Genomic DNA, 15,897 nt, shown 5'->3' with positions numbered 1-15,897 from the left:
GCGTACTGTTCACCACCGCACCCTCCCTCCACCCTAGGCTACAGGCCAGTGTGGCTGGGGACTGCTGGGGACTCACGAGCAGGACCGAGCCAGCTGGCAGAGGCCACAGGTGGGCTTCCTCATCAGGTACATGGGCCAGCCGTAGGCAGCCAGGGCAAAGAGCATGTAGTAGCAGACTTCTTTGTAGCGTAGCATCTCGTGCTGGAAGACAGGATGCAGAGGGCGGTGACTTCTGCCCCGCCTGCCTGCTACCTCAGCCACCACCAGTCCCTGAGGTGGGAGCCTGCCTGTGTGCTCCAGTGGGGGACAGCTGCTGGGCTCCAAGGCGGAGCAGTCAGTCCCTCCAGACACTAATTATGTTTGCCCAGTGTCTCCATATACCCAGGCCAGCATACTCACGAGATCTATCCTATCGCTACTGCCTCAGCATTTATGATCTGGGGACGGAAAAGCACTTAGAGCCTGGGCTTGTTTACCCAAGAAGGAAAGGAACATGGGGTGTGTGTGGCAGTCTCCCCCCACCCCGCCCCCACCTCAGCAGTCAGGCCCTGGGAACTTAACCCTGAGAAACCATAGGGCCCGAGGCAGGGAGTGTCTGTGGGCAACCAGATGAGCCACACTGGGCATGGAAACGGGTCACCAAATGTCTGTCTCACTAATCCTCTCAGGCTTGACTCACAGAGTCCCAGGTTCCTGAGGGTAGGCTGCGGTAGGCTGTCTCTCTGAGATGGGGGTCATGCTAGAGAAAGGTGCCAGTTTGAAACCCAGGAGTCTGCCGCCCAACTGCTGCCTTTGATGGTTGGTATCAGTGCTACAAGCTGTCCAGAAGCTGGGATGGCAGTGTCCCAGCAAGGCCTGTCAGTCAGTCCCCAGCCCCTGGGCACCAGGACTGCGGCACTTAGAGGGAGTTAGTCACCTTGTAAAAGTTAAGGAGGGTGATTAGTCATCGTGTGAAGTGAAACAGGTAGGCCTCAAGCAGCACCCTCTGCCTGCTCTTCAGGAACTCAGGAAGGAAGGAGCCAGTAGCTGCAGAGGCAATTACCCTGGGTGACAGGACAGGGAGGCGGGGCGCTGGTAGCCTCTGCCGAGTGGCAGGTGCAGACTCTGCACCTCCCCCCAGGGGGTGGTAAGAGCCAGCCAGGCAAGGCCCGAGTGAGTGGCCGGCAGCTGGCTAGGGGCATGGACTGGATGTGTACGCGGCTGGCAAAGTGAAGTGATGTTTGCTTTGAGGAGGCAGATGCCTGGGGCTTTTGTAAAGACACAGATTCCCAAGGGCCAAACCTGTACAGCCCTGTCTGGCTTGGCACCAAGCCTCCAGCACCTGGCTTGCCTGGATTTAGGATGGGTCAGTTCCTCCTCCTGCAGCTCTGGGTGCAAGGTGCGCCTAAGGCATTGTATATCTGTCCTGAAGGCTTTGAGGATGACAGGCTAGCTCCAGGTAGCAGAGAGTCGATTGAGCAGATGCACCTAACTTAGTTTGCCTCTCCTGGGCCAGGCTGACCGTCCCCTGCTACCAGCTGTGGTTCCCGTCTGCCACACTGGCCCGGGCTGTGCCTTCTTTCATACCATGCATGGGGTCCATGTTGCCTGTACACATGGGCTTTCTACTAAAGGTGCTGGAGGACAGTTTCTATTGCTAAAAAGGCTTTTTGGAGTGATCTGGGCAGGGAGCAAATGGGGTGGGGTGGGGGTGGGGCTTTTAAATGGCAACACCCCACCCCACTGCCTACTATGAGGGCAGCAGCAGCAGCAATGTCACAGCTCGGCCCTGTAAAGCACTGTGCAATCTCCAGAAGCAGGGGTCAAGGGCCTTGGAGCTTGGCTAAGAGATGCAGGGTCCTGCTTAGCGAGACAGCATGGTGTGAGAGCTCTTGAGGACCTGATCTGAGACTCCTGGACAGCTGAGCAAGCGTAGTGGGGCTCTCTCACGCCATGTAGTTGTGGGAGGTGCAGAGGCACTGGGGAAAGGAAGAGGCTCCACTCACCGAATTCTTGAGGTCGAGGTACTTGGTATTTCTGGTCACTGGCATCCCAGACAGGAAAGCCAAGATGTCATTGTTTGCCTGGAAAACAGGCACCGTAAGATGGACGGTGGTCCAGATTAAAGATGAGAAGGGAGTTCAGCTTCAGCCTGCTTCAGAGGTCTGAAGGACCCATGCGGCTTGCAGCTCTTCTAATACCCAGCAGTTTCCCCAAATCACGTTTCCCTGTATTTCTAGTTTTCTCCACTCTACCCAAACCTTCAAACCCCAAGGGATGGTCCTGAGCCACCCAACAGGGAAAGGGATTTTTGTGTGAGATGTACAGAGACCAGAACTAGAATGTTGGTGAGGACAGGGACCAGGGCAAATTCCAGAGCTGGCACTGGTCATCAAGCCCCAGTGAACAGGACGTCCTCAGAGGCTGGCCTCAGAAGCAGCCACATGTGGTCCAGACAACTCTGGTTGTCCAGCTAGGACAGTGGATGGTGCTGAGTAGTGACAGTGGCCCGGGGGCCCACGGGGAGAGGATGCCACAGGATCCTCAGCAGGCACCACAGGATCCGCAGCAGGCGCCACAGGGGAGTTAGTGGGTGCTTACCTCATCCAGCACCGCATTGCGTTTGGCTCGCTGTCGCTGCCTAAGCAGCACCAGGCCAGCAATGATGTCGGAGGGCACGATGTCGAGGTCACGGAAAAATTCAGCAAAGAGGTAGGCAATTTCTGAGTAGGCATCCTGTCAGGCAAGGCCCAGGAAGGCAGAAGGCAGGAGGCAGTGGAGGGCAGCAGGAGAAAGGAGAGACCATGAGTGAATACCCAGGGCAAGTTTACCAGAAACCTCCACAATCCTGGGCAACTCTGCCCTCGGGCGTGCGGCGTGCGGGACCTCCGTGAGCAGGAACCTGGAGACTGTTTGGGGTTTTACCATCTTAGCTGCTGACCCGTCCTCCACCTCGCAGGCCCCTCTCTCTAGATACCCAGGATCAAGGTCCAGGCAGCCCTTCCCTTCCTCTAGAAGAGAAGCCACACAAGGCATCCGGCTACTGCTGCCCTGCCAGCTGGGACCTGGAAGTCCTGCTACATCTCCCCTGCTTCTTAGCAGCCCCGCTCAGAGTCCCCTGTAACGTGCTTGAGAAGTACGATTTCATTGTCGGTGGCCTCTCTGGTTGCGAGTTGGCCCTGGGCCTTGGGTGGAAAGGAAGTGCAGACAAGCCCTGCAGGCTGTGGTCCCGGGTTTTCCCTGCCTTGTGTCGCCTTGAACCTATCAGGAGAGGGCAGAGTAAGAACAAACTCATGGCAACCGAATCTGTCTCACTGGGTCTCATCCTGGCGCGTCAGGAGAAAGCCACCAGTGGCTACCAGCTCAAACCTCTAAGGGGCCACATGGAGCTGAATAGACTAGCGCGCAGCTTCTGCTGCCCAGTCCAGGGTGCCAGGTTTGAACACACAGGCATTTATGTAAAATTTTCAAAGACTGGCGTTCAAGTTTAGTTCTTTGGCAACAAAATACAAGCTGAAAAAAAAAATCACTCTTTTGGGATCGGCCCCTGGGCAGTCTGTGTCTAACAGGACCTTGTTCTCACTGGCTTCTCACAATAGCCCTGGCCCTGTGCTTTATGAGGTAAAGAGTATGCTGACCGTGGGCCCAGGCGAGCCTGGTTTCCACCTCTAGGGCTCTCTGCGAGGCACGCCTGCAGCCAGGCCTAGACCAGGGTCTCTCAGGCATCCCTAGACAGCCCCATGAAGTACTCACCAGCTGCCAGGGAACTCTGGGGCTTCCTTTCTTAGGGACTCACTCTAAGGTCCCTGGGGGATGCTGTTAGGGATGGGGCCACTCCAGGCTTCCCCGGGGTGTCTGAGGTGGGCATTTCACTGTCCTCCCTGGGAAGGAGTGCTCTTTGACTTCTCTAGCTCCACTACTACCTAGCTCTGGGATACTGAGCAAATCATTCCATCTTTCTGTGTCTCCGCTGACTGATCTGCAAAATGAGGGGGAGAGCTGGACGACTTGTAACCTGCCCACCCTGTTCTAAGGGGTCCATCGATCTCCCTTCCCGCTCAGAGCCACCTTCTGCAGAGCTTGCTCCTCAGCACTATTGGTCTGTCCACATCTCAGACTTCAGGTGTGTGCCACACAGCCCCAGGCGAAGCACTTCCAGGTCCACCCTCTGCTGACCACATGGTACTTTTCTTTTAAATTAAACCATGTTCCAAGGGTACCAAATCAGTCATCAAGGCTTTCGGTTTCCACAGTGAAACAGGTGAATGTCTGCTTTGCAGGTCAGGGCAATACTTCAGTGAAAAGGCAGACTGTCCCACCCAGCAAAGGCTGCTACTCTGCTCACAATGCTCCGCCTCCTACCAGCCCCACCCATCCAGCATTACCAGAGGACTGAAAGGCCCTTGCATGGCAGAGAGAGGACCTGAGGCAAGCTACTATGGGTACTTACTGACTGGGAATCCTTTGTCCGGGTGCAACAGAGGAACACTTTTAGACGGCGGGACCAGCTGGTGGCCTGACCCTCCTCTAACCGGTGCCTGTGAAGGTAAACAGTTGACATGTGTCAGGCCATGGGTGTGGATTAGAGGATCCAGACAGATGTCACAGAAATAGGATAGCCTGTTTCCAGGATACAACAGAGAGCTCTCCAGTGGGCTTGGGGAGGAGAGGCAGCAGGCTACCTACAGCTGGGTGGCCAGCGACCCAGCTGTCAGCCAGCCAGGGTCTTGCTAGCCAACCTGGTGAGTTGTGGAGGCCCTCACACTCCCCAGCTGCCGTCTGGAGGGCGGGTATACTGCCTGCATGGTTCTGTTCTCTCTCCTCAGGTCAGGTGGGAGTTAGGGGGCTCAGGAGTCAGTGAGCAGCGAGAACAACAAGTAACTTTCCCACGGAGTCATCTACATCCTGGGTGTCTAGGAAACTGGTGCGTTTCAGCACAAAGATAATAGCTCTGATATCACTGGTGTTGGATCATTCGTTCAAGCCCAGCACTTGGGAGGGAGAGGCAGGAGGATGGCTCTCTATGAATTCAAGGCTAGTCTGGTTTACAGAGCAAATTCCAGGCTAATCAGGGTTCAAAAAAGAAAGAAAGAAAGAAAGAAAGAAAGAAAGAAAGAAAGAAAGAAAGGAAGGAAGGAAGGAAGGAAGGAAGGAAGGAAGGAAGGAAGGAAGGAAGGAAGGAAGGAGAAAGAAAGAAGAAAGAAAGAAAACAAAAGAAAAGAAAAGAAAAAGAAGGAAGGAAGGAAAGAGAGGAGATTAATAGCCCTGACACTAAACACTGTGAATCTCAAAACAAAGCCAGAAGAGGCTATGACTGGGTTTTGAGCAACGTTCTGCCCCCTTAAAAGCCTGTCACCGAGTCAGGGGCAAAAGGCGAGGTGGCACTCAGTTGCATTCAAGTCACTTAACAGTCATCAGGAATGACAGACTGGCTCTTGATGTGCCTCTTGGCTCTATGTGCAGCCAAGAACTGCTCTCCATTCCTTTAACCCTGGTTACATAGGCAGCTGACCAAAAAGGAGGCCCAGGGAGGGGCCAGGGATGCTGTGGGAGACCAGCTGTCTCGGGACCTGCAGTCCTGAGAAAACGGGAGCAGCCTTGCATCCTACACAGATGCCCACCGCCAGGGGCTTGATGGACAGGGGGTGAGCTCGGTTCTCAGGGCATCTCCTACATTTGGCTTTCTGATCCAACAGGGCTTTCAAATGCAGAACGAGAAATTTCCTCCCTAGCCTCTGGCCAGCTGGAAATGCTCACGCCCCTGAGAACTGCGCATGAACACATGAACACCAGGGGGCAGAGGATCGCAGGGTTGTGTGAGAAGCTGACAGGTTGGTCAAGTGCAACCGCCCTTCAGGCTCTCAGCCACGCCAGGGAGACACACACCAAGTCTGGACAGGAAGGCCATGGAGCCCCGACAGCCCTGTCTGTTGGGAGGCTCGCCGTGTAAAAGGGGGCAGACATTCCTTCCTACAAAAACCCAAGGTCAAGCCTCCTGGGCCGGGGCCGGGAGCAGTACCCTCCCCCAGACCCCACCAGATTTCACCAGAAAGAGAAAGGATCAAAACTGAGACACTCCGGCTTTCAAAAACCAAATTAACATGTGGCAGCCAGGGTGTGCATGCCGCTGCTCTTGGGAGTTGATAGCTTGAAAAATGTCCCTGTTAGGAAAAAAATGTTAGTTTTAGAGCCAGTGGAGGACAGGCAGACAGGCAGGTAGTTAGCCTGCCAAAGCCCACAGCTTCAGGAAACCTGGAGAAACCATGACAGGTCAAGGGCCTGCAAGCTACAGCCTCCAACAGGGCCTGGACACCACAGGGAGCTTCCTAATTAAAATGGCAGTGAGCACCGGCCCCTGCTGTACCGGCTCCTACAGCCTGGAGCCCCAAAGGCAATCACCCAGAGTCAGGGAGGGCAGGAAGTTTTCTCCAGGGCCCAGGAGCCCAGAAACAGGTCGGGTGCGGCTCGTGCTCAGAGCAGGCAAAGTGGGCCAGGGGGCGGTGGCCAGCCGCACTGAGGGAAAAACCGGGCTGTGCAGCCCTGGCTCAAGACTGACATTTCAGGCTGGGAGGTGGCCAGACCAGGCATGGGTGTGGTGCTGGAGGCGGTGCCGGGTTGGTGGGCTGACGTGGAAGGTTTGAGGCATGAGCTGGGGTGGGGTCAAGCCTGCTGGGCAGGGGTCTTGGCAGCCTGCTCCCCTTGGCTGGAGACGGGTGTCATTCCACACCCCACCACTGTGGCGTGGGGCAGTGACTCAGATCCATCATCTGTGGAAGGGGGTCTCACAGCTGCTCTAGGATAGCAAAAGGACTGATTAATCACCAAGGGCTAAGCACGGGGCCTGCCTTCCAGGAGAAGCCCGATGCTGGGGCTCTGGTGACTCATCCTGGGAGCCCTTGCTTTCAATAAGGAAGTCACCAGGGCCATGCTGGACACCCTCTACTCATTTTCTCTGCCATTGCCACTTCTTTTAAACATCAAGTGAACTCTCCTCCAGGAAGTCTTCCTTGATTAACTTCTTACAACCTCTGAGACCTAGAAGCACCCTCACCGAAAGTTAAGTAAGAGCTCCAAAGTGAGGCTGAGAGCTGGTTCCCAGCTTCACCATGTAGCCAGGCAACCAACCACTTGAACTTTGGACCTTGGTTTCTCCGCCCCCTTTACAGGGAGGACCTGGGTTGTGACTCACTCTGAACAATGCTTGTGTCTTCAGCTGTAACCATCACTGAGTAAGGCCGCCACCACCGAGTGGTTTCCATTAACTCGGCCGGCCGTTGCCCACAGTGTTAACAACCACTTGGTGTATATTATCTCACTTAAACCTCACAACGACATCCTGAGCCAGCAACTGCTATTCTTACTTCTTTTTCAGGTTTTATTTTTTGAATTTTTATGTTTGCATTGTGCCCACATGAATAAAAACTAAAAGAGAAAAAGATACAACTCTCACGTTTAACAAATGGCAAATTGGGTGAACAAATTTTATCCCCTTGATAAGCAATACTATCACAGGCGTTCCTTTGTTTTCTTTCTTTCTTTCTTTCTTTCTTTCTTTCTTTCTTTCTTTCTTTCTTTCTTTCTTTCTTTCTTTCTTTCTTTCGAGACAGGGTTTCTCTGTATAGCCCTGGCTGTCCTGGAACTCACTCTGTAGACCAGGCTGGCCTTGAACTCAGAAATCCGCCTGCCTCTGCCTCCCAGAGTGCTGGGATTACAGGCGTGCGCCACCACCGCCCGGCCATTTTAGTTTGAGAAATAATACAATGGCATCATTTCTCATCTCTCCCCTCTCTCCAGGCCCTCCCATGCAGCGCTCCTTGACCTTTCTTCATTTCTCCTCGCTCTTTTCATGAACTGTTGTTATGTGTGTATACACTTATTGTGTTCTATACACACCCATGCACGTTCTTGGATATCTAAAATTTAAAAAAAAAGAAAAGTCAGAATCTCACTGTGTAGCTCTGGCTGGCCTTGAACTTGCTATATAGACTAGGATGGCCTTGAACCGGAATGAATGCCTCTGCCTCACTAGAAGTGAGTGCTGGGATGAAGGGCATGTGCCACCACACCCAGCCTATTCTTACCTTGCAGAAGAGGCAGTGAGACTGTGAGGCCTTCATAAAGAGCACTGGCTCCGTGAAGCTGATATGCGACATGGGAGGGAACAGGACCCTCCTCTGCCCACCGATCTGCAAAGCTCACAAGGACACCGCCCGCCCAGCCGACCAACCGACTGACTGCACAGCGCCCGCCCATTTGGCCCGCTGGGCCGACTGACCGCAGGTTGTACGTCCGCAGGTTACGCTGCCTCCTCTTGGTGGCCCTCAGCTTGACGAAGGTACGGCCAGTGGGGTCAAAGACGCAGAGGACAGTGATGCAGACGCTGAGGATGACCACCCAGTTGCAGACGACCATTCCTGTGGCAGCAGCAAGAAGAAAGACCTGGTGTTGGGTTCACCTTCCTGGGTCATGGGCAGCGAACAAAGGACACTGGCCTCTATGTTCCCAGCTGTTTCTCAGGCTCAAGAGCAAGGCTCAGAAGCCATGGTCTTCAAGGCCCACGCAAGGCACAGGGCAGACTTTTGAGAAGGTGACGAACAGCCTGGACAGTTCTGTGTCTGCTACTGCTCACCTGGCGAGGAGCCCAAGTAAGAGGGCAGGGCACTAGGTGAAGGGTGCACCCGCGCTTGGGTGTCTCCCTAGAGTGGTGCCTGAGCCCCTTTCTCGGCAAGCTGGGTCCTATTCCCTCCACCCCAGGGCTGGCTTTGCTGATGGGGCAAATGGGGTGCATACCGAGGGTGACATTCTTAGCAGTGAGGTCATTGCAGGAGGTGTAGTACTGTGTGAGCCAGACGATGCCCACGATAGCGTAGATGAACTCGATCACCAAAATGGCTGCAAGGAGAGGCAGGTTCTGACTAAAGGCTACAGGCCACTGTCTGCCACCAGGAAAGAGCCCAGAACCTCATTCTGGTATGTGCTGTCTGGCCTCTAAGCCCTCTCACAGCAGGGGCTCTCAGAGCTGAGTCTGGTGTCTTGCTTTGTGCTCTCAAGCTGCCACTGCATGCACGGACTGTGGCGGCATCTGTGACTGCACAGGTGAACAGGGAACCAGTACTTCCCAGCTTCCTCGGGGGTCAGAGTTTCATGCAAGAGCTCTGGACTCAGACTCACTGTAGGCAAGCTACCTAATCTCTCTGAGCCTGTTTCCTCATCTCTGTTTGAGACTGCCTATAACTTCGACATAGGACACTGAAGGCTGGAACTTATGAAAACTGTTGTTTTCAAAAGACTTAGAAACTTGGTGTGGTGGGGTAGGAAGATGGGGTAGGAGGATGGGGTAGGAGGCCCAGGAGCCAACCAACAGTGGCCATGCACTCAGGGTACTAAATCCAGAGCCCCAGTGGGAGTGGAAAGGAGATAAACAGTCTGGCAGGGCCAGCAGCATGGGTTCAAATCCCAGCTCTGACTCTTCTAACTTGACGTAGCTGTGTGACCTTGAAAGAGCTGATTAGTCTTCCTGGCCTCGGGGTCCTCATCTCCAAAACAAAGCTAACACTTTCCTCCCCAGGGGCAGTGGAGAAGTCTGAGAGAGGTGCTCTCTGGGAATACTCCAGAGGCTGCTGGGACATGGCCCAAAAGTGATAGAGGCTGGCCCTCTGGGGAGCTGGCTCAGCCTGGCCTCAGGGGTTTCCTGATCTGTTTCAGAAGGATCACCAACGCATTTTGCAGACAAGCTCATGGTTTCAAATAGGGATCAACTAAGTTTGTCTATGAAGGTCCACAAGAGCAAGCATTTCAGACTCTGGCCAGCCAGTCACAAAAGCAGTTTCTCAACTGCTATCATGGGTAGCAAAACACAAAAGGTGACATAAGTCGCTTGGATGAACAGATTCACACAAGAACTGCCAGACTCTCAGCCCAGCAAGGCACCCTGTGCTCCTCAGAGTTTGGCTCTTAGTTTGTGTTTGTAACCAAAGCCTGAGGGAGTGAATGAGTGCAGGAGAAGGGTGTGGAGCTCTAGAATGGTCCCAGCCCCCTGCAGGGGTCCCTTACCCAGGCGCACGTAGAGCACGTACTGCATGGAGTCCCGGGGTTCTGTGTAGAGGATACCCCCACGCATGCTCAGCCAAATGATAGCCATCTCGGCGATCATACAGCTCAGAAGGATGCCCAGGTAGCCTCGACCGTGGTCCACCAGGTTCAGGGAGCAGGCCTCGTGTGGGTTATAGACCAAGCCGAAGAGCACCACAGACAGGATGACGAACCTGCAGAGGGGTACAGGTGAGCAGGGTGGGCTGCCTGTGCGCCTTGTGCTGCCCCTGGCTGGCAGGCCTGGTGCAGCTCAGTAGGAGAAAAAGACAGGTATCTCCCTGAACTGGCTGGTTTTGTGTGTCAACTTGACACAGGCTGGAGTTATCACAGAGAAAGGAGTTTCAGTTGGGGGAGTGCCTCTATGAGATCCAGCTGTGGGCATTTTCTCAATTAGTGATCAAGCAGGGAGGGCCCCTTGTGGGTGGTGCCATCTCTGGGCTGGTAGTCTTGGGTTCTATAAGAGAGCAGGCTGAGCAAGCCAGGGGAAGCAAGCCAGTAAGTAACATCCCTCCATGACCTCTGCATCAGCTCCTGTTTTCTGTCCTGCTTGAGTTCCAGTCCTGACTTCCTTTGGTGATGAAGAGCAGTGTAGAAGTGTAAGATGAATAAACCCTTTCCTCCCCAACTTGCTTCTTGGTCGTGATGTTTGTGCAGGAATAGAAACCCTAAGACAGTCCCCAACAAGAACATTGTCCACCTGCCTCTGATGTCCCCAACTGTCAGCACGTGGAGGCATTGGCAGTGACTACTATCCCCACTGCCAGGGTCAGAAAGACTGCTGGCCAGGAGGGGCCCTGAATCCTGGTGGGAATACCTGCAGGAGTGCTTGGGAGCAGAACAGTCAGGTTTGGGCCTGGCATGGAAGAACAGGTAACCAGAAAGCTTCCTTCCAGACCTTCCTCCTCAAACCCAGGACTGTGGCCTCAGTGCTGAGACTTACCAGGTGGTGTGCAGGAGGAAGAGGAAGATGGCTGGCAGGACGAGGTCATCGCTGCCCACAGACCAACGCCGCCGGAACACCACAATCCCGGGCATGGCTGTCAGCTCTGGGAGGCTCAGCGGGCCAGGCGCTCACCTCCTGAAAGCAAAATGAGGACCCTGGAACAGTCTGGGCTACTACCAGGCGTGGTCAGGCATCCTGGGTATTGGCACCAATCTCCACCCATGGCCAATGGGCCTCCAGGCAGAGAGATGCTGAACCAGGTAGAAGCTGCCCCCTTGCCCTCTCAAGCTCCCTAACAACAAAGGTCTTGACACCAATCTCAGCCTGTCCCCTGAGGTCACTCCTGCCCACCACCAGTTTGCCCCTTGCCTGACATCATTCCTATCTACAGTAACTGCTCAGCTCCACTAAAGACCTAGGCTCTGGTTGGCCTGTCTGAACTCCCAGCACTTGGGAGACTAAATCAGGAGAAACATGATTCTGAGGGGAAAACTAGGTCTCAAAAAAGAGGCAAAAAGATCCTAAGTTCACTCTCTCTTTCTCCATATGTGGAATCCAGGGGATGTTCGGCTCCCAGGGCCCTGTTCCCACAAGGAAATCTGATCAATATTCAAAAAGGCTTTCAGAACCAAGACCAAGTGTCCCTTAGCAGAAAGCCCTGTAGAATAGGAGGAGCACTAAAGGCTCGGGGAGGCGGGAGGGAGTGTGTGAGAGGTGGAGGATGAGGATGCCCGGCATGAAGGACTCTTCTCCACAAGTCTGCACAGAGAGGCCGCTGGTTGGTTTCTTGGTCACTAGAGGCCTTTGAGCTGTGAGTGTGGTTTGACTTGGTTTTGTACCTGTCTTACAAAACTCTCAGCCACTGTCATGGTTCAGGCTGGGATTACGGCTAGAGGACATCTGCCTCTCACTGTGCCGCTCTAACACACTCACCCTTGACCTGATAGCTTTCACAGCTTGATGCCTACTCCTCTGAAATAGAGCCACCAACAACCTCAGGAGAGGCCAGGCGCTAGGGGCCTCCCTTGGAGCTGGGAGAGAAAAGTGGCAGTACAGGTGGAAGGCAGGTCTGAGCAGACACCCAGGACTCGCTCCAGGACAGCTCTATGTGCCCTGTGCAGAGGAACCCCGGCTACAGAGGGCTGGGTACCTACTAGAGAGCAGCTGTCCTCCAAGGCCAGCAGAGGTTTACAAGGCACCTGGTCCGAGGGTGGACAGCAGGTCTTCCTCTCTCTAGTGACAGTTCCAAAGCAAACATACACATATGGAGACGGAACTCATGAGGGAAGGAACCAAGCAGGCCTTCCTCAGCCTGTGAACATAGCCCTGACAGTGGGCGAAGGGGCCCGGGGCCAGGTGGCTGGGCAGCATGTCATGTCAGGACAGGCTCTGCTGGCCTTACTCCCAGGGCCAGCCAGTGAATGCTCCCAAGGGTGCCCAGAATCAGGGCTGGCTGCCTGAGCAGCGGCTGGGGTCGTGCCTACGCCTCCCACCCCCCAGGAAGTGACATCATCCCACTCTCAAGGAGGAGTCAGGCAGATTGTGAGGAGCAGGAGAAAGACACAGAGTGAAGCGGCAGCTGCTGCAGGGGTGGCTGGGGGTGGGGAGGTCTACTGTGGACATGGGCCTAGGACTGGAGCGAAATCTGGGACAAGCAGCCCAGGACACAGCTTAGAGTTTGGAATAATGGATGGGAGGGAGCTGGGACCCTATGGGTGGGGCAGGCAGAGCTGCCAACAGCTAGCGTACCTGTTCCCTCTGTGTGCAGGTGGCTGGCTCACAGAGTGGGAAGCTGGAGGGGGCACCACCCTGCCCCCTTCCCCCACATTCGGTGAAGTGGGGCTGGGACACAGCCACCACCGCCCGGCGAGGCCCTGCATTTTCTCTTCATCAGGCCAGGGGCAATGTCGTGCCATGCTTGCCCAGAGAGGTTGGTCAGGAAGGGCCCTGCCCCTGCCAGCAACCCGGTGCGTCACTTCAAGCAGAGTCTGGCCCTTTCACAATCACAGTGGGTACCTCCTCTCCCTCCCTTCCTCCAAGAGTCTAGAAAGGCTAACACTGTAGCTCACCAGGTGCCCAGCACCTGGTCCTTGCACTGAGAGCCCTGGCTTGGCCTTACCTTGCCCTCTCTGTCCCCAGGTCTTGTAGCTGTGACTGCAGGACCATGACAAGGTTGGAATGACAGAGCCAGTAGCAACTGTACTCCGCTTGGGAGTGAGGTGACGAGCAGTCTGTGTCTAGCATCTGTGGTCAGCACCAGGGCCTTTCTGTGATGTGGCAGACTTGGAGGAACAGGAACACATGTCCTGTTCCTGGCACTGGGGTTCCAAAGCTCTCCAGCATCCCTCCAGCTTCTGCCCAGGGCAGCTAACACAACGAGGTCCTAGACTCCATAGGCAGGAGTCCTGGCCCAGGAGCTATAAGCCCAGCATCCAGCACACAACTGTGTAACTTACTGGCTGTACCTCAGTTTCCTTATCTGTGACATGTCGGTTATGCTTTCCTCTTAAAGTTCCAGCCAGGGTCCCAAGAGAGAAGGTCTGCAGAGCCCTCACAGTGCTGGACCAATGCTGCAGCACATCAGTGGGGGTGGGGAATGAGGGAGTGCGTGTGAACCCCTAGCAGCCCAGCTGCCCTCCCAGGCAAGGCAGTGGAATCCTCAGCTGGTCACCACTAGGTCACAGGGTGGGGGAGGGGGCAGCAGGGGGCATCCCTGTACAGATTCATAAATCCTAAGGCTTCTATTTTTATGGGCCTGAAAGACATCCTTTCTTTGGAGACCCCAGCCCATTACAATGGGGGCCTGTTCCCTGCTGGGGCTGTGATTTCATTTGGAGGAAATGTCTTCGGAGGGGGAGGGCCCTGCCACTTCCTGGCCTGGGGCCCACTGTAGAGCACCTCCTCACTTCCCCCCACCCCACTCCCAGAGTGGCCCCTAAAGACTAAACCATGGTGGGGTCAGGACTCTCCTCCCAGACCCTGAGGACTTCTAGGGCAGGCCACACCCACTCCAGCAGGAGCTTTGCTTCCCTGCCTAGGCAGGCGTGCAGGGGAGGCAGGACCAAGGCGAGTATGAAGGGGTACCAGGACCCTGGAGGGTATAAAGGGGATACCAGGTCCCAGGTGGGTGCGAAGTCCCAGGAGTGCCCTTCATGTGGATGGAATGACTTAAGTAGGCAGCCCTAACGGATCTCTTTTTCCTCCCCCTCCCTTACCATGGCCAAATTTTCCCGGTGATGATTCAGGCCTCTGGGTTAAATATTGATGACCATTCTGCAAGTTCCTCTTCCTAAAAATGCAAACTTCTTTTTAAAATGCACGTGCTGCCTTCTCCATCATTATCATCATCATCATCACCACCGCCACCACCATCACCATCAATGGCCACCACTACCACCACCACCATCACCACCATCAGTGGCCAGCACCGCCACCACCATCACCATCAGTGGCCACCACTACCACCGCCACCACCATCACCATCAGTGGCCACCACTACCACCACCACCACCATCACCATCAGTGGCCACCACTACCACCACCATCACCATCACCATTAGTGGCCAGCACCGCCACCACCATCACCACCATCATCATTATCTGGTTATAGTGTCTCTGTATTCAGGCTGGTCTCAAACTATGTGTTGAGATCTTAACTTTCTGATCCCCCTGCCTCTACCTCCAGAGTGCTAGAATTACAGGTAATAGACCTCACACCTGGTTTTATGTGGCAATAGGGATCAACCCTGGGCACCTTCTTTGATTCCAGGCAGGGTTGGGGGTGCACACATCCTGCCCTCCCCTGGCAGGAACCTTCCAGATAAGGAGGCTCTCCCACCCCTCACTGTTCCACACTCCCTTCCTGAAAGGAACCCGACTCACCCCAAGCTCACTGTCCTCTGCAGAGGCCATGGTGGAAACAATGCCTTGGTTACCCTGCACTCTGGCCACACAAACTCTTCTTGCTAGGCTAGACAAAGGCACCTCCTCTTTGAAGTCCTCCTTGACCACTCCCTTATGGGGCTGCAGACCCCTCAACCCAAGCTGGCCAGGACAGACTGCCTTACAGTTAACTTCCTAAATCCTTGTTGCGGCCTTTGCTGGGCTCAATTGACAGCCTTGAGGGTTAGCACCTCGGTAAGCAAACAATGCCCTATGACATCACCCCAGACCACCACTGTATCCCTGAGGCTATCCACAGCCCTGTCCTGCTCAGGAGAGGGAACAGCAGTCCCTTGGCTCACACCTGTTGTGCTTGCCAGCCTATGCCCCCTTGATAGCCCACTGGAGCCCCTCAACCACCTGAACAGCGCTCCGTGGTTCCTGCCCTTGTAAACTGGGATGCCACCTTCCCAAGGCTGTAGTGAGAATAGATGGGTGCTGTCTGCAGGGCTTGCCACAGGTCTGAGCAGGGCTTAGGTCCCTGCGAGGTGGTCACGGAGTAGAACTTGCAGGTCTACTCACATCCTAGCGCTGCAGGAACCACAGGGTGTCCTCTGGACAGACTGAAGGCTTTGATTTGGAGACCCCACAGGGAGGACCGACAGCAGCCTGTGTTGTCTGTCAGCCTGATGCCTTCTTCTCAGGCACACACACCAGGGCCACTACTCCAGAGTCCCTGAGGAAGTACTGCCTTTCTCATTTCCAGGCCTGCAGCCCACCTGGGCAGGGAGGGCAAAGGGCTGGCCCGAGAAAGCATAGGAAGGAGCTGGTAGGAAAGGAGGTGACAGAAAATTGCGTGGGCTGAGGGCCGCGTGCACCACCAGCCTGTGCCCGGGCGTGTGCAGCCCAAGTTAGGGGCCCAAAAGCTGTTGCTTTTCACACATCAGCTGTGCTAGAGCAGAAGGCAGAGCGGAGTCTGCCCAGGGCCAGGGCAGAATTTC

At 55.0% G+C, this 15,897-nt stretch overlaps 1 protein-coding gene across 1 annotated transcript in view; it reads right to left on the bottom strand.

Moving 5' to 3' along the window:
- The window catches only part of Dagla (diacylglycerol lipase alpha), a 58,920-nt gene that overhangs the window by 14,011 nt on the left and 29,012 nt on the right, over positions 1-15,897 (bottom strand). The window contains exons 2-9 of the mRNA XM_052190165.1: positions 11,012-11,149; positions 10,033-10,244; positions 8,770-8,871; positions 8,255-8,393; positions 4,430-4,517; positions 2,581-2,715; positions 1,986-2,063; positions 77-201 (exon numbers count right to left, since the gene is read on the bottom strand). Of these exons, the coding sequence (XP_052046125.1) occupies positions 77-201; positions 1,986-2,063; positions 2,581-2,715; positions 4,430-4,517; positions 8,255-8,393; positions 8,770-8,871; positions 10,033-10,244; positions 11,012-11,106 (974 nt within the window). The 5' untranslated portion in view covers positions 11,107-11,149. The remainder of the gene's footprint in view (positions 1-76; positions 202-1,985; positions 2,064-2,580; positions 2,716-4,429; positions 4,518-8,254; positions 8,394-8,769; positions 8,872-10,032; positions 10,245-11,011; positions 11,150-15,897) is intronic.

Source organism: Apodemus sylvaticus, chromosome 1 (genome assembly GCF_947179515.1).
Source record: "Apodemus sylvaticus chromosome 1, mApoSyl1.1, whole genome shotgun sequence".
NCBI lineage: Eukaryota > Metazoa > Chordata > Mammalia > Rodentia > Muridae > Apodemus > Apodemus sylvaticus.
This window is presented reverse-complemented; position numbering and strand designations above follow the sequence as displayed.